At 40.2% G+C, this 19,461-nt stretch overlaps 1 protein-coding gene across 1 annotated transcript in view; it reads right to left on the bottom strand.

The window, feature by feature from the left end:
- Window positions 1-19,461, bottom strand: part of UST (uronyl 2-sulfotransferase) — a gene marked incomplete at its 5' end in the record, with an annotated part of 166,995 nt that overhangs the window by 66,855 nt on the left and 80,679 nt on the right. Inside the window, 2 exons of the mRNA XM_082481928.1 lie at window positions 9,298-9,377; window positions 17,227-17,382. Coding sequence (XP_082338054.1) covers window positions 9,298-9,377; window positions 17,227-17,382 — 236 coding nt within the window. The remainder of the gene's footprint in view (window positions 1-9,297; window positions 9,378-17,226; window positions 17,383-19,461) is intronic.

Below are 19,461 nucleotides of genomic sequence, written 5' to 3'. Positions count from 1 at the left end.
CACTTGAGTCAGAGGGCAAGCAAGACATAAGCAAACATCACGCACTGTAGCACGGCAAGTAAAACCCCAAAGTATCTCAAACCAGAACCAGAGGACTCACACAGGGAAGGAGCAATTCTGGCAAGAGCTTGCATGCCTCCACAGATTACCAGCAGCATGTGAGACCTTACAGGCCAGAAGAGTCCTAATTTCCCTTTTTCTAAGAAAGGGGAGCAGAGAGGAGCAAAGACCTGGTGCAGCACTGATGTGACTGCAAAGAAAGTCCATCTGAAGCAAAGCATGCACGAAGTTCACTGCAGAGTCACAAGAAAGATGACAGAAAAAATGCCTTGCAATGGAAAAATGTTCAAGATACTGAAAAACCTCAGCTTGAAAAAAAAATGGGAAGGGAAAAAAAAAAAAAAAACAGGGAAGGCCGAGAGGTGACTGCACCACAGTAAGAAATTACACATTAAAGCGTACATAGGGGAAAAACTTGATAAAAGGAGTCTTCACATACTGGGCAAATATACACTTGAGACCCAAGGAAAAGGAGTCAACTGGATTTCTCAGAAAGATTAAGAGGAAAAATAACTCATGATTTACAATCCGAGAGAACAATTCAGTATTGGAAGAATTTACCAAGGGCACCAAATTCTCCATTACTGGTGATTTTGAATCAAGACTTAAATTTCCTTCCTGAAATATGAATGTTTTCTGTTTAAACCAAATAGTCTGTACTATTACACAAGGGTGAGAAAGACAAGAAATGACTTGGACTGCCACAGTCCATCTTTTTGCCTGAAGGCAGGATCAACTACATAATTGCCACTTCCAGCTCCAAAATCCTCAAGTACAACCTATTCTGTCTATTCTGTTGCTTTGCTGTCCTTATGGTTCAAGCCTAAATGTCTCATCTAAAACTCTGCTGATGCAATTTAAGATCACCACTTCTGCTACCATTAGTCATAAAGAACCGTATAGTCCCTTTATCTCTGCAGAACCTTTTTAATATAAAATTCAAAAGTGTTATCACAGTACCCTCCTTCCTAGTCTTCTATATTTGTTTTTTCTTTCTCTGCCCTTTCAATCTTTCCTCACCGGTAAATTTTTTATATCTCTTATCATTCTCTTTATTTTCTTTTGGACTCTTTTGGAGTAATCAACATCTTTCTTAAATTAAGGTACTCCTGAGGTGGTAATATAATCTACAGTGTGAATGTGAGCACGGAAACCATATGACAGTAAATATACGATAATTTAGGTGTTATGCCTGATCCCATCTCCAGTAACTAAATTTCAAGAAGCCATCTCCATTCTGAGAGTATCACATTACCAGCTGAATGAAAGCTAAAAAGTCCATTATGCATCTGCAAAGAACATGGGAAATCTCAGGAAATAAATTTTAAATCAGATAATCTTAAAAACTGTGGAAAACTCACCACAGAGCAATGTTTTTTGAAAAAATAAACCCGAAAAAACTCCTTAGACCATACAAAGGTCAAACTGCATGTTAGATTTGTGCTTAGCCTTCCGTCAAGTCACGGTTAAAAAACATCATTACACACTCACATAATTAAAAAAATGTAGTATAAAAAAGGAAAAAAGATGTAGGAGGGATTACAGGACCATGTGGCCATTCATGAAATGTGTACTTTACGAGGCAGACCTCACATGATGGTAGAAGTGTTTCATGATGTGTTAGCAAAAAGTATAGATCATAATGAACACACATAAAGACACAGTGTTAAGGCCGTGCACATAAGTTTAGCTGACATTTCCCTGCTTTTAAGAGCTTACCCAGAGGGTAATAATTTTTTGTTACCATATTTGTAATGACATTTCCTAGGTGTGTATGTTTCTTTTTAAAGGAGAAAAAAAATCCACAACGTGAAACTACTTTAGTAGATAATTTTAGGCTGCAATCATTGTTTCAAGATGTTGATTCAAGAAGGCGTTCAAAGAGCCCGATCCTTCCCACAGCTGAGCCGTACAGTATCAGTGTGAGCTGACTGAACTGCTGCTGTTCAATCAAAGTATGAACTTGGGTTTGCATTCAAAGGGTCATGGATATTCAGTACCTTGTTACACCAGCTTCACGAGTTTGCCCAGCACACTATTTTCAAAAGCTAGTGGAGAACAGTTAATACACATAATAGGCATGTTCAGCAAAACGTCTACACTCTGTATGGTATTACTTGTTCCAGAGAAAGAGAGAAACAAGAGTCCTCAAGTTATTAATAAATGAGTGTTGTGACAAATACCCTATGACTCTTTTTTTAAGTCAATTAAAACAGCATTACAGAATCACCCTGGTTTTACTGACCCCTTAGTCTATAAAAAAATTTAAAAGTGAAATTCTATTTCCAAAACAATGGACCAAAGACACATACATAGATTAAGTCATGGCAAAGCAAGACACTTGTCATAAAAAATTGCAAATCTATCATTCAACCCTTACAAACGATACCAAGCTAACATGCAAGGCTTTCAAATACCATGCTGTCAGCACAGACTGTCCTTCTGTTTTCAAATACGTAGCTTATTTGCATGACATATAGTCAAGTTAATTGTTCAAGATTTACCTCCTTTTTGCTTGTTGAACACATTTTACAGAGCGCAAGAACAGGGAATGCTGTAATGTCAAAGTGCTGCATTAAACTGTAATTTTTAGAGCTGCTTTTACACGAGAAAAACCACAGAACTGATGAATAACAAAAAAACCCTGAACAATATTCAGAAACTACGTTTAGTTTTGGGCTTACCCAGACTGAATCTCTCTCTGTCTAGCTCCGCCTTCATACAGCATGTGATTTACTGCTGCCCGTAAATCAGAATTCAGGTCAGAGTTGAAGGAAAGTGTCCAAACTGATCAGCACTGCTGCATGTGACACCATCTGCTGCTACAGCAGCCTGATTCACTCATTTTTACTAGTTAGTGTTGGCCATTGTGTCTGTTTAAAAAAGTAATATAAAAAAAATAAACCAGTAATGCTGATACTGACTGCCTACCAAAAATGACTTTTTCAAGAAAAATAAGAACTATACACATTAACTCTGCTAATGAATAACAGAAAACCAGAAATATTTCTTATGTTGATTCCAGGGACTAAAGGCAAGTACCTTCTCAAGCAGAACACCCAACAGACCACCTTCTGCTCCCCCAAACCTGTCCCCTGACATCCTTCATGCATCAAGCAAGAGGAACACGGCAGAGCTGGGGCTGGCATCCAAGCCAGTCACAAGGAGGTGGCTGCTGGTTGTGGCCGAGCAGAAGGTCCAGCAGCTGTTTTGCTTGGCTTTTCCTTCAGCAGATGTACCTGAGCAGCACGGTCATCTCTGAGTCTTCTACCGGCCTTCCAAATTTGGTTTGAAACTGGCCAATGGGTTCAGAAATTACTTAGGAATTAGGCGTGGGAGGAAACTGGAAAGATATGCGGAACAGCTGGAACTGCTGTATGAGTCTTACTTCCTTAGAAAATTATGCTAAAAGTAAAGTGTTGTCCCCTCCCCTCGAGCACATGCACAGAGGCGCTAAATACACACTGCAGATATTAAACTGCAGCTGAAAGGAAGAAGAGGGCAGCAGCCCGACAGCACAGAAAGGATGACTCCTCACATGCTAATGCTGGGCGATAATTCATCCTGGTTTCGAACAAATAAGATATAATGAACTGAATTATAAGGGCTAATTAAAATGTAAGATTAAATTGAGTCCATGCTTTATCTCTGCATCTCCTTACCACATCATAGGAAATTTTAAAGGAGATCATTCCCCAGTGGCCTATAACTACTGAAGAAAGTAAAGAATTCATGGCTCCAGTGAGACATGAAAAAGCCTGTTTCTCTCTCTGGGTGGTCTTTTTAATGCTTCTCCCTCCTATGACTTTACCCTGACCTAATCAGCCAGCCTTTAAACAAGCAAGAGTCACTTACCAGTCACTGACAGAGGCACATCTTTAGGCTTTTACACATTCCTCTGTAATATTTGTTTACCCCAAGACAGGAGGGAGCGGCCAAGCTTCCCGCTTTGCCCAACCTGGGGTTTGTGAGCGCGTGCTCCGAAGATAACAGTTTCGGTATCAGAGAGAGGAAAGCTGACTTCCCGTGTACAAAATGTGAGTTGTGCAATTCTCCCCATCCCCGATTCATCCTGACCCAAAACCATGGCCTCACCACCCCCAGCGCGTTCCTGCAAACGTTCTTTCTGCTTCTCTGAAATCTGTGACACTGGGAGGACATGCTGAGCATCTTGAGTAGCTGCCCAAAGACTGTTATAGTTACTTAATTCAGTAGAAGATTACTAAGAGGTCAAGTGGGGCTTTTCCATGAACTTGAAGCCTCTCCCTGCTTCGTTTTTTCTCAGGCTAAATAAATAGATGACAAACGGCACTTATGATAAAGTACAGCAAACAACCTGCAGCTATCCTGAAATAGCTTTTTGTTTCTCTGCAGGTTATTCACTGCACTGCTTGGATCTACCAATAACACCTGCAGTCTCAGCAAATGTTTCAGCATATAAGTCTTTACCTGCTTAGAGTACAGACATTCTTTAATATTTGCTTCCGATTAACATTTTGATGCTGTCATCCTGGTCCTGCAATGTACACTTTTTGGGCACACATCCCTGCATGGAGGCAAACCTCCCGAACTCCTGAGTTCCGCACAAGAGGAGGAAGAAGTGGGTGCCTCTGCCCCGTGCACTGCAGACTAGAGCACAGGTTATGATTGACAACTGCTAGAGCTCCTTGGGCAGGTGAGAAAAAAGTTCTTTGTTTTTTTCTTGTGGGTTTTTTTTTTTTTTTTTTTTTTTTTTTAACATAGGCCAACAGACCTCAGCATTCCAAGAGTACACATAAATATCAAGGGAGTTTTATTTTTTTTCTTTTTATTTTTAATTCAAAATATTTCCTACTTCACAACATTCGCTGCAGTAGGACAGCAGCTAGTAATTTTGCGTACTTCATGTCACTCATTTTTTTCCCCTTGGTTAACACATGAGTAAGGAATGAAGGCCATTTCTACAGAATGGGAAATGGCAGCCTGGTAAACAGTGACTAAGAAAGGATCTCAGAAACACACTGGAAAAAAAACTTGCCCTGAAAGCCCAGATTGCTCAGGCACAATCACAGTTTTAGAAGGTATAAGCATGGCAACTGCAAAGAAGCTTTTTTCTACCATATACAGCATTAGTGAAGCTGACACAGGTCCAAAGTAGAGTTTTGATACTTATACTTAGTAAAGACTACGAAACTACTGAAGAAACTCCAGAAGAGGCACAGAGTTATTAAATGGATGGGGAAAACACCTGCTGGCAAGAGGTTTGAGAGTACCTGTGATCAAAAGGAAGAGGGAAAGGTATTTGGAGATGGCAGCAGCAGATAGATGCATGGGGAGAAACACCAGGGAAGAAAAAAAAAGTATTTCAGTCAATAAGGAGCAAAAGCCAGAGAAATTCACATTAGAAATTAGCTGCAATAATTTGACAGCAAAGCTGATAGACAACTGGAACCAAGTGCCCAAGGAAGAGGCAGAGATGGTGTAACTCGCCTTCAAATGCAGCCAGGATGCTTTCATGGAAGGCTTCTGAGAAATACACTCTTTATTCAATTGAGATTAAGAAAATCCCATGCTGGGCTAGGCCCAGTAGCAACAGCTCATATGAAATCAAAAAGCACCTAAATGTTTACCTCTGCGTACAAGAACATTTCCAAGTTGAAAGAAGAAAGCCAAGTATGGAGAGGTCAGTCCAGAATTCAGGATGAAACAAGCAGGACAATCACCACAGAGCCATAATGAAAAGCATCACCCAGGAATCACAAGTAAAAGAGAATTCAATAAACAGCACACCCTCCCCAAAAGAAACTGTCCTGAAATGGACTGGATGGAGTAGCCATCTTCCTGAGGCACTGGGTCATCTCCTAAAGCTAGCCCTAGCAGCACTGGAAAAACTGGTAACTGAAGCTGCAAACCACTGGGAATAAAAGCCTTTCCTGTGACAATTAATTCACCCTTTTAAAATTTACCTTTTTGTCTGCTTCTTTGCACTACTTTGGATTGAGAAAAGATGGTATTGAAGTAAAATATGAAGACGTAGGAAAGTACATGAGGATTCACTGACTCAGCTGAACCAGCAGGCACTCTTAAAACACTATTTGAAAATGTCCCTGGCAAGCATTCAGGTCAGGATGAAATTTTCAAGTTTTTAGAACCTTGTTCAGCAAAACCAATGATGCCTCAGAAACACGCATGTGCTCAAATTCACCACTGAAGGCTCAGCTCACTTCCACTAGAGATTTTTTCTGGAAAGCAGGTATAATCCCTTAGTTTTTTTTTTTTTCAGTTGGAAACAATCATAAGTAAATGCCGTGATGCTTTTCTGAATAATCAGAGCACTTTAAGTGCTGACAGGTTTATAAGCAGGTGCAGGGTGCAAAGGGGAAAAATCCAAGCGATTTGTTATTGCGGCTATTCACATCAGTGATGTTAAACAAAAATCGAGTTTATTTTTCTTACTACTGTTTGGGAAGCTGAGAAGCACCAATGAGCAAAAGCAAAGCAGACTCCTGTTTTGCATGACTGCTTACATTTTCTCTGTTTCTCTAGTACCATGGTGATATGCTCTAAACGGCTTAATGCAATCCCCTACAGGCTTAATGCAATCCCTACAGATCTTGAAAGCGCTCAAGCAGAGAAGTGCAAGGCAAGTGGAAGAGACTCCTTTTGTCACAACAGTGACCTTCGAGTTTACCAAAAGAGTAGCAAAGACAACATGCCTTCTATCTCCTACCTGTCTGCCAGCTCAATGCATGCAGGAGAAAGGAGAACAAAGCCTTCCTTATCCCTTGCTGCAAACAAAAGCTTTGTTTCAAAGGTGTAAAATGCCAAACAAGAAGCCAGTTTGGTCACTGGGCTAATGCCCAGGACGGCTGCCCCTGCAAAAATTCATGATTTCCAGTAACGGACCTGCTACAATGGCATGTAGAAAACCTCATCCCTTTCATTGGGAAGGAGCAAGGGGGTTCACCAAAGTAGGGTTCTTCAATCTTCAAGCTGATCTTTGTGCCTTTCATGGATCCGAAGCTGCCCTAAGCCTGCAGTCAGGAGTGAGTTGTCTCCTACCCGTCCCTGTGCATCTGTCTCGTTCCCCACTGTGCTGGCTGCTCACGGTGAGCTGCTGTCTAAGGTCTTCAACTGTCAGCCAGAAAACGCCACATCAATACTTTGACCCTATTTTTCTTTTAGCTTCTGGGGTATTGCATGGCTTTTACGTTGAGCTGGCGGAAAAGCTGGGGCAAATGGGAAGAATCATATTTCATAAACAATTTGAGTTCAGCTACCCACTAGAGACGGTCTATAAAAGAATAGTTGAAAAAAAAAAACAAAACAAGCAAAACTAAACCGCTTTCAAAATACTGTAATATTTATAATGTGTATTTAAATCACATTCTTGAAATTTCTGCAAAATCAGTACTTGACACTACAGTTCCTTATGAAATTCAGTTTTAAAAAAGACACCGTAGAACTAAGGGACAGAGAAAATATTCAACATGCTACTTCACTGTTAGGTGTAACACCGACAATAAATTTTGAAACAAAAGACTAAAACTCTCAAAAAATGTTTAATTTGTCAGAAAACACTAGGAAATGCTAAACCAATAGTAAGCAATGTTGATGCACTTCATTAATGTCTCGTTTAAAAGACTCATCAGCCTATTCACTACTTTACAACTACTAGTTAAACCAAGTGTGCTCTCAATAAAACAAAAAATACATTTTCAGCTTTGCAAGGAACAGTCAAAAAGGAAGTTGCAAATACTTTTATACATCTTATATAATTTTTATACATTTTCACAAATTTGTATTGGAAGAAAAATGTAGAGACATTTCATCTCATGGATACTCTACAGAAAAAACACGTTACCTATGTCACCAGGATGTACCATGTGGATAGAAAATGGGATCTTGGGAGGAGCGAAAAGTAAACCTGTTCATCTTTTTCTCATGTACCTAATGTTGTGTACAATCTCTGAAAAAATCAGTTTAATCTAGAAACATCCCTTTGACCGTCAGGTGCGGCTACTTGTTTTATCTTGCATTTCAGCAGAGAGAAGAGATCATTTACCAAATATGTGAAGTCCTATTCTAATGAGTTTTAGTTTTTAAAAATAATACATTACAAATGGAACTCTCACAGAATCAGAATAGAGAACACAGAAGATCAAACTCTTTGTTTTGTTTAACTCTTGTTGTTTTCATGTAATGAAATCGTGCCCATAGTTAAGTTGATATATTCAAGTGAATTTCCAATTGCTCAAAATATTTTATTTTCTAAAAACCAAACGAAAACTACAGCCCCCCCCCCCCATTTATAATTACACTTTCTACCCATGTCTGAATCCATACATTCACAGGACATGCACTGACATTACCACATAAATAAAATGACAGGAAGTTAGGCAAGCTCTTGCAAAGATCTGCAGAAAATTCACATTTTATAAAAATATTTCTATCTAAATACAAGGAGTCCAACCTAGTGGCACAGATGGCATGATTCCTGACTATAATTTCCAAAATAAATTTACAGCCTAGGCAATAACCATCTGCAGTCAGCTTTAACCTCTGTGTCCTGGCTAAATGCTAACTGGCATCACTCATTCGTGTCCTTCCAAAAATTCTTCAGAAGTTTCATCCAAATTCAATTTTCTTCACATTCCATGCTATAAATGTCTCTAGAGTCTTGCTGCATACTTTTAAATAGCTGCCAGAAGGGACTGTACTCCCATGATACAGAGCATAACCCGTCTGCATGGTTTATAAATACTTCTATACCCTGTGGAACAGGGATGATTTTGTCAGAACAAAATTAAATTGATTAAATTGGTGAAGAGTCATTCCAGGTACAAAACTAATGAACTCGGTGGAGTTTTTAATCTCGTATCAGTATCTGGCTATACAGAAATGAAACATTCACAACAGTGTGCTGCCACTTTTAAAACATGAGTGCACAGTTTAAAGACCCAAGTTACCACCTCATGCATGTTGACCGGAAATGTTGTAAATCAAGATTATCTCAGAGGCGAAGGCATACAATAGTATCTGTTTTTTCACAAACATACTGTACATAACTATTCCGTAGCAAAGACAGCACAAGAAAAAAACCTTCAGCTTCTGAATGTGACTTCCAGTGCCAGAAAGGAAGGAGGGGGGAAAAAAGTACATTCTATTGGTGACATGTAAAAAAGGAGGGAAAATGTTCTATGTATTATAATTAACAGAAATCAGTGAAAAAGACTTTTAACTGAAAAAATGCCTTACCTTGAGAAGTTGAGGAAATGAACATGTCTAGTAAATAAATAGGGCTGCTCCGCAGTGCTTATGTTTTTAATCAATTCCATCTAAAACAAATAAATCAAATTTTCCATTTTACATCAATGCACATTTTGAGACAAATCTAACTCTCAAACAACATATGAAGATGTAATTTTCAAGTCTGAATTACTTAGGAACTCCTTCCCCACTATCCCTCCCAAACCTCTGTCAGCAAGGTAGCACCTCTAAGCAAGAATGGTTAAACTGCAGACACCATCCTGCTATCATGGAGCTTATGTACTTCCAAAAGTAGGTATCAGTTTAAGGAAAGGAGTAATCTAAAGGAAAAATCTAAACCCTGCTTAAATCTGCAGCAGAGATTTGGAAGCGGCAGCTGCCCTCTGAAGACGCAAGCTCTATTCACCAGAATGCCAAAATATGAAATGCCTGAAACTGTAACAGAAAGCAGGAGCCGAGCCAATATGACCATTTTCATATAACAATAAAAAATGCCAACATTGCCAAAGCACTGATTGATTGACTTGTTCAAATATAGAAATTAGCACTTGTTATTCCTTTTACTATTACAGCAAATTAAGAGTAAAATTAAATGGGTGCTTTTAGAAAGATGATGCTAAGTTCTAGTTCAGGCACATTCACACCATTTTATTTTTTTAAAAATAAATTATTTATTTTTTCAGATCATTAAAATGGAATAATGTAACCAGCATATACTGAAGACTGTGCCCCATTGATAAGAGCATCTATGTTGTGTAAGCTGAGCCTTAGCTATGATCTAGAGGGAACTGAAAGTGTCTAGTGGAGCATCATGCTAGAAAGTCGAGACATCCTCGTTACTTTTGCTTCCTTACTATTAATTTCCCAAGACTTATTTTCAGATTTTCTGGTCTGTTCTCAAATGCAGGCTATATTATGGTCACTGAACACAAACGAATTTGAAATGATAGGTATGAGTTATTGCACTAAAAGCCTGAAGAGCACAGTAGAAAACAATGTCCATGCCATAAGAAATATTAAACTACAGTTAAGGGACAGCAATTGTCAATTTTTTTCCTTTATTTCCCAGTTTTGATATACTGATATTTTACCATGGTTTTTACAGTGTGCGTAACATTTTACTGCTTCTCATCTATCTTTCTTTCTCCATTTTTTCCCAGGACACATAACCTGCCTTCTTTCAGAAAACACAAGCTGTAGCCATTTAACTTCTAGGACCAAATGAAAAAGTGCACACACTACTATGGTTTTTCCTACTTTTGCTCTGCCTTCAACAATTTTAGACACATACATGTATGATGAGCACTGAAGCAGGCAGTTCAGTTTGTCTGTCATCTCAGGACAGGCCTTTTCCTGTCAAACTGGTTTGAGTACATCAAGGCATATTAGATATAGACCTTGTATATCTCAAGGCACATTAGGTCTGAGAAAGTAAATCAAGGTATATTAGTATATCAAGGTATATATTAGGACTGAGAAAGGCTGTAAACCCAAGGGAATGGAACGTAAAGGAGAGGAGACCACCAAAAGAAAGACAATACGAAAGAAAAGAGAAACAAGAGAAAATAAGAGGTGGGGGGGAGGGAAGAGGCAGGAAGAGAATAGCCCCCCTGCTTTAGCTTGTCATATCTGGACTCTGGACTATTTGATTCAAGTACGAACAGGTCTTTATACAGCTCCTTCAGTACAATATAAATGCTATGAGCAAGAAATTAACAAACCTGAAGAGCAGAGCTTGTCCAGACCAGAATTAGAAAGCCCAGAAATTGGCACAGAGTAATTGAGTACTGTTTGTCAATGCTCTGAAGAGACAAAGGCTTTCCTAGCAAATCAAACAGTTGACATTTCTTTAGGACTGGTAACTCTGCCAAAAAATTGTATTCATTCACCTTGCAGAATGAAACAAGGGGAGACCCTAGAGGCTGGGTATCCGATGGCTCAATTGGCTTCTTTTTTTTTTGACAAGTTACAGGAAATTCTCAGAACTGTATGGAGCTTTATATTATATTGGTGTTTTACCTGTGTTACTCTATCTGCATGAATGATGGAAGGAAGACGGCAGAAGGAAGTTACTGATATGGGATAAAAATTCTATTCATGCCTCTATGGTCACCACTGTAATTCCATCTTGGAATAAATGAAATACCATCATTAGAGTATCAATATGGAGATGTAAACAAAGTAATCCCACTGAATTTTTTTAAAAAGACAAGCAGCTTTAATATAATACTGCTACACAAAAACGTATGCTAAGGTATATATATGTGAGTGTTACAAAGTACAATGCAAGCCTCCCTTGCCCCTCAGCTCACCCTGAGGCTGGTACCAATTTGCTAGTGCCAGGCAGGTTCACATTACACCATCATCATGTCTCCCATTGCACTTCACCTGATGTCACTGTCAGGCTCGTGTCAACATACTGCTGGACCAGCAGAGGCACTCAGGAGCAAAGGGTGTCTGGAAAGACGCACAGAGAGCAGGACAGCATCTGGCTCCTGGCTTTTTTTTTTTTTTTTTTTTTAATAATCTCTTGCTACCAAACTCAATCTCTTGAGCTATGATAATAGCTTATTCCAAAGCAGACACAAAATTTTGTTTTGACTTAAAGTACCTTCATATTTAGACACTTAATGATCAACTGGACTTGTAAGCAGATGTGGATAAAGCTACAATGTGCATACGAACAAACAAGCAAAACCCATTCTTTTAAAAACCCAGCCAAAAGGGTAAGTTTCAACAGAAACTACACACAGATGTCAGGAGGGAAAAATAAATAACTGTAATGGCTCATGGCCACATGCAAATTGTGGCCATATTTCCCTTGGGCCTCCCTTTCTCTGATCCCACTGTGCTGAACGGAATTCAGTCTAAAAAGACAAATGCATTGCTTAGGCATACCTAGTGATCCACCCCTCCTTTTAAGATGATGTTAAAGCAAAAAGGAAGAAAAAAAAAAGAAAAGAAAAGAAAAATCTTCCAACATCTCCCAGAAGAGTAAGGTCTCACTAGTGTGGGTTGGTTGTTTTTTTTTTTTTTTGTTTGTTTGTTTGTTTGTTTTTTTCCGTTTTGTTTTTTTTGGGGGAGGGGGGGAATAGGGTGGTTGCGGTGTGTTTGGGCTGGGTTTTGTTTGGTTGGGGTTTTTTTTTGTTTTGTTTTGCTTTTTTTTCTTACAAGACAATTAGTGTAGAGGACCCACAGAGAGTAACAGCAAGCAGAGGATAAAAGCTGAGGAAAGCAAGTACCCTTGGATGGAATGAGTGATGAAGGAGAGAGAGATACATACAAGCACAGATGATCTAGGAGATGGTCATAAACCAACCTAAGTTTGAAAGGAGATGAAAAGTCACAAGCAGCAGAAGATAAACTACCCTAGCAAACACCATTAGAGGACAGATGAACCAGAACACATCCACGTTTGGAGGGAGAAGCTGTAAAAATATCCAGAGGAAGCCTGAAAGGAGCACATGCCCACTAGGATAAAGGCCCATAAAGAACCATTCCTCTTTCTTGCTGCTGGCCTGAGCTCCCCTGCAGGAGTTAGGCTGTTTCAGTGAAACAATGCCGAAAAAGACAATAATTTGCTTTTGAAATTAACTAAATCACAGCAGAGAGTTACTGTTGCTAAACAAGGACCCAGGAAGAGGGAGATGCCAGGACACGAAGAGTGTGTGGGGAGAGGCAGGCAGTGGTACCCCGTGCCCAAGTGCTCCCATCTACCAGCGGAGCCCATGGCACGGCCCAGCTCAACTGCTGGGCAAGAGCGAACCAAAAGCACTGGGTGCACTGTGCTCCCCGAGCAAAGAGGAGAAGACACACTGCATGGCAAGAGTCTTCAGAAATGCTAAACCACAGTAAGCAGGTGCAAACACCTCTGTGGTGTGGTCAACACACATTTGCTGTCATTCCACCCCTCCGCCTCAACGTCAATTAACTGTAAGGAACAGTCTTTAGCCTAAATGCTGATTTGCTCCCTAGCATAACATCCTTCTACCCCCTGTGACTCCTTGCTTAAGCTTCTACTCTAAATTTTTCTCCAGAATTCATTTTCTGCACCGACTTTTAAACAGGATCTTTAAAGATGACCAGATCTGCAAACAAAGGCAAACCTGTAAATCACAAGCTATTTTTGAATCTTAAAGCTCACCTGAGCAAGAACACCAAGAGGCAATACTCCAAAGGGAAAGTTTTTTCCTTGTCTACTGTCCTACGCTACCACTGTAGGATCTTAGTTGGCCGTACTGAAGAAATCAAACCATAATGGCTCAGCATCATCTGTGTATTTGTACTCAGCTGTTGCTGCATTGTAAATAACAATCCAGCAGATGGCACAGTGAAATGACGCTGAGAGAGACTGGATGGAGCCCTCCCTGAAAGTGGAGAAACGTGGAGGATGGATTTGCTCCAGCCACAGCATTGTTCCTGAACAAAAACTCAACTCAGGCTTTCAAGAGGACACCTTCTTTCCCTCTTCTGGAAGTGGCCAGCCCCCTGTGCTGGCTGCTCAGAGCAGTCTCATTTGGTTTGACATCTGCAATAGGTAAATTCTACTGGGAACAAAAAGAAATAATCAGATAATAATCCTGCCCAGGCAACAGCCAAAGTGTTACTGCTTTTTTTTATGGTGTTCTATTTCACTGGGAGAATTTGAGGTCAAAATGTATGGTGAGGCAACTGGTAGTTTCCAAGTGAGGTCAGCTGGATGACACTATAGTCTCCATTAACACTGATGCAAATAGGACCCCCAAAAAAAAAAATCCGTCTTTCTTGTTAGTTCTTTACCTTCTTCTACTGATTTCACTCTCCACTGAAGGCATGTAGGGTCCAGGAGGCACAAGTATCTACAGGTATTTAGTATATCACTTTCATCTCGGTATTCATTTCCATAAACAACTCCCAGGAATGAGACTACCTCTTCATTTTCAGCTCTCAAAAATTTGGAATGGTTTCAAGAATTTCTTCATCTCCCCAAGCTGCTATGACCAATTTTCTGTCTTTAAAAGCATTTAAGAAGAGTTAGTGATGGGTTTTTACTGTGTTAAACTGGAATTATATATAAAGCTGGCTGCATGGCCAAAAGGATAGGTGGTAGAAGGAAACAATATGAGAATAAACTATCAGTTACTCTTGTATGTGATTGGTATTGGTGTATCTACAAGCATACTCATTCTTACTTCTCTGAATGCCAAAAAAAAAAAAATGGGGGTGGGAGAAGAAGTCAGGGAAGAATTCATTTTGCAACCCTTCACGTGTCATTTTGAAGCCACATCATTCAGACTGACTTTGTATGCATGAATACTACATATTATTTTCTGTATTTAATTTACTTGGAAATTTTATAGCAAATGGTAAGGCACAGATTAACCTGTCTGTTTCCAGAACTTGCTCCCTTATGCCCATAAATGTTCAAAGGCTGCACTTCTAATTGCTGGCAGGCGCACATAATTTGGGAAAATTTCTTAGTAGGAAGGAGACTGGAAAAGGCAATGAGAATATGGATTCCAGTTACATTCAATTTTCACAGTCATTAAAAACACCTACGTGCTTAACGTTATTTAACAAGAGCAGACTGCATAAGCTAAATATTTACAGCAAAGTCTTAACTGGATCAGGGTTTTAACCAAACACAGGACAGATAAATGACAGAAGGAAGAGAGCTGTATCATCTCCAGTGAGAAGCCCATGCTCACGCTGGGAGCCCACAGCCCAGCCATCTTTTCTCTCATTCCAACGCCTGGGGCCTGAGACCATCCATTCTCTTAGATTTCTCTTGTGTACACCACATTAAAGGTGGGAGAAATAATTTATTTTTTCATATTCTGCTCATAAAAAATGAGAAGACAACTAAAAATACCCTGAAAAACAGAACAGTTACTGTTTCCAGGCATGTTTCTTGGCGATCAAAGGCACTTTTCAGCAAAAGTACTCATTAAATTATGAACCTATTGTAACTATGTAAATAAGCCATAAATTAAAATAAAGAGACTCAAGTTATAGTAGAGCAATCTATAGAGTAAATCATCAGCTCTGCAGCAATACATCCAGTACCATCTGTGTTCCAGCATGTTCGCTGTCTAGTAACCTAACAGCTTCTGGAGTGCAAAAAGTAAGGCAGGTATCTATCCTCTGTCAGTGTACTAGTTGCATCAAAAGTAAGTCTGGGCCTCTCTTGAATCTCCACATGCTGGATTAAAGCACAGAAGACTGCTGAAAGGACAATCCGCCTACCAGAGAAAGGCAGAACAGAACTGAAACGAAGTAGCTGATGAGGGTGGAAGTTGGTGATTATTAATAACTGAAAAGTTTTTAGGTTTTATGATGCGTCTTCTGATCAGCAATGAAACTTGATGAAAGACATAGTCAAAACAAAAACCAAACAATCCGAAACACAAAAGCAGTCATACCCGCAGAAATCCACTATCCCACATCCTACAGCTAAGCAAAAAACTAACCATGCAGGCTCCGTAACAGAGCATAGTTTGACCCCAACCGGATGGGACCATTTTGCAAACTCCCCAGGCTCTGCGGTGCTGCCAGTGGGATACACAGAGGGATGCTACAGCAGCTGCAGCCCAGGGCTCTGCCCCTTCCATCAGTGACAGGCAGGGGCAGTGGGAGGACACTGGCCTCCCCCACAGCCTTTCGCTGGAGGTTTGCACGCAGCTGTGCACAGAAGCCTTTGGGCTGGCATGGCAGCCCTGGCAAGCCGGTTCCCACCTTGGGCTGATCTTGAGCACCATGTGCGGTTAGATAAGCCAGCTGCCGGTGGAACCCCAAAGGCCACCTTGGAAGAGAGGAAGATGGGACCTGCAGGAGCAACACCTGCTCCCAAATTTCCATTTGGAATGAACTGTTGTATCTAAAATAACAAACTTATGCTCATAAACAGGCTACAGATAAATCATACCCAATCACAGCACAATGCCACTGGCAGGCCCATGCCGTATTTTGATCGTCACACACATCCTTTTGTGGTTTGCAGGCTGCTATTCCTAGCAGTGATGCAGGCAGTTATTGCAGCATTTACCTGATCAGTAGATCAAAATAGCAGCTGTGGGAAGTGTGTGCAAGAGTCGTGTGTATGGCATCTGACTACATCTGTACACTTGGGAGTCTGAAGTTTTTTGAATTACTTGCATTGATATCTACTGATGGCAGCGACACTCACAGAGGGCACATGGTTACCTTAAATACAAGGGAATTTAAATAACTGGATCTTTTGTGGAATCAAAGCTGCAAAATAATGTCCTCTATAACTTTAAGAGAACATGAAAAGGGGCGTCCGGGTAAAGAAGTTTCATGTGGTATTTTCACTTGCCTTAATGAGGGTTGTGCAATAACATGAAAAAGACATAAGAGCAAAAGGCTGAGATAGGATCAAGGATGTGTCAGGTTATAGCAACATGGGCTAGCATGCCCCCGGAAACAACTTTTTAATGCAAGTGATCACTACAAGTGAATTACGAAAGTGAGCAACCCCCTCCCCATTGGCTATTATTTACTCCTGCTCTGCTTAAGGAGACCCAAGCTACGTCTGAATAAGCTGGCCCACTTACATTATAAATGGCTGTGCCCTGCAGATACATTAACACAGATCCCAGAAACTGTTAGCACCTAACTTCACTTGTACTAACCCTTCTTGCCTCACTGCTGGACTAACTGCTATGCTGACTGAATTCAAGAGTTGGCTCACTGGAAGTTAGCTTTTCTGGTTAGCTTCAACATCATGTTGCTCTTGGCTCTACCATCCACTTCTCCTATTAACTGAAGCCACTTGGAGGATGATGAATTCTGGCTGATTACTAAGGTCAAAGTAGCAGTACACCTTTTCAATACAATTTTTGCTAGCATAGGCCTTTGTTTCTCAATTTCACAAACATAGTAAGACAATAGGATCTAAGATGAGCAGGAGTAACTTACCTGTTCGTTTTTGGTCAGTCTTGTTTTGTTATGGATGTCAGATGTAACCAGGTTGAATCCATGTTTTTCTGATAAAATTCTCAAAAGCAAAACCACAGTTCGACTCCCACACTTTCCAACTCTGTTGTAGACCACCTGGCTGGGGAAAGGAAGTACCTAAATAAAGATTAAAAAACAGAGTCAGTATTTTTGTTTCTGTGTACCTCTGAATCACAGCATGTTTTGACTGTAAGCCAACGGATATATACAGGAGAATTTCTAGGGCCCTGCCCAGGTCAGAAGCATTCACTTCCACCAGCAAACCAGCAGCTCTTTAGATAGAAACACATGGCTCAGGAGGTGGCAAGCCGGGATTTTCTCCTCATGATCCAGTTTAATGTAAAAGTGCAGATTGTTAGGTACCCCACAAACATTTAGCCACTGCTGATGTCTTCTAGTGAAGATGATGATGGACTTAATAAGCTTGCTGCTTGTAACCTCACTGCAAATAGTTAGCTTTAGTTGACTGTCTCCCATACAAAGAACAAGGAGAACTGAACTTGCACAACAGTTTGGCAACTCAAAGTGAAGTTGACATAACACAAGAGGAATGCTGGAATTGCAAAACTTAAGCTTAAGAAGAAAAACCAACCACCAGTTGTGTAGAGCTAAAATTAATCAACTGTTTCAATTTCAAATATAAACATGAGTCTTCCAAAGACTCAGAGAACAAATCATGCCACTGGCTAGGCATGTACTTGTAGCATAAACAACGCGGGGGCCACAGGTGGCCTGGAGGCCAACTGGCACAGTCTGATCACCTCTGTACAGGTAACATTCACTAAACCTCAAAACAGAACAGCCACATCCAACATTCCCACTGGGACCAGTCTCCACCCCATGCTAACTCTTGCACCATGTTCTCCTTCTCAGGAAACCAGAACAAGCAAGTAGTACTTCACTGTCTGAAGTACATCAGATAAAGGCTTGTTTTGTTCCTGGACGATGTCCATGGCCTATTCTTTCAGTAAAAGGCATTCTGAAGTCACACTATTGCACTAGAAAATATTTGGTGTATAGCATATAGCAGCAGCATCTGATAATATAGGCCAAGAGGCAACTGTTTTCAAGCCTTTTAAATTGGCTAACACAGTCAGCAGCCCACAGTTTCATCCACACCAGTGCATACATGGCACTCACTTATGGAAAGCTCATTTTTCTATTAAGATAATGGCACAAAATGTTTCCCGACACAGGGCCTGCACCCTGGTTCCAGGCAACACATGTTCAGCGCATGGAATGGCTCATGTGGCAAAGCGACAGTGTGTCTCAACCTATAGCTACTTATGCTGTTGGTTCAATCACGTTCTCCCAGAAGAAGGATTTCTAACATAAAAGGAGTCAGATGAGGCATATGGGCTTCTGGCACTTCTCACAGTATTTGAACAGCTAATAGATCTTCATCAGGGAAACAAAAGGATTCCTCAGACAACCATTCAGATTACTTTCAAAGAGGACTGCAAAATAGAATAAAAAAAAAAAAAGAAAAAAATCTGGATTGTGTTATATATAATGGGAACATACTGGCACTTTGCTATCAACATTACACTTCATGACCAAAAGAACGTGACTATTGTTACTGGCTGCAATGTTAAGGATATCCTTCACTGCAACGTAGACATGGAAGCCATCATTCTCCAAATTACCTGGGGAAGGGGTAGGTATATTCAAGTCATTGGTTAAGCTTTCCAAGCTCCAGGACATCACATCTGCTGATTCCGCAAATAAACACAGGCTCATATAAAACCCACATAACACACCAAACCTTAGTATTTTGTAACTTTTATATCGTTTTCTATGAGAAACCTAGCCCCTTTATTCCTTAGGCGCCTTGCTTCCTATGAAATGCAAAATCCCATCCTCAATGATTAGGGAACTCCAAAGGTGATGAATTTAACATCTCTCTGTTACAGCTGTAGCTAAACTTTTCCAAAACAACTGCTAATGATGTCTGAAAGGTTAACATGTGAACACATTTTATTATGTTGATTATAACACCAAGGACACCACAATGAAAGTTTTTCTTATGCAAGAACACACAAGCCATATTCTGGATTGTCCCCTTTTTGAATAATTTCTTTGCATAACAAAAACCAGCATCAGTATTTGCCACGGCCCTGCAGCACTATCCACACACCACCACTGTAACTTGTGGAATGGGAGTTTCTCCTCTGCTCAGACATACGCTTTTGGAAT

Source organism: Vanellus vanellus, assembly GCF_965231255.1.
Source record: "Vanellus vanellus genome assembly, chromosome: 3".
In the NCBI taxonomy this organism is placed as follows: Eukaryota; Metazoa; Chordata; class Aves; order Charadriiformes; family Charadriidae; genus Vanellus; species Vanellus vanellus.
This window is presented reverse-complemented; position numbering and strand designations above follow the sequence as displayed.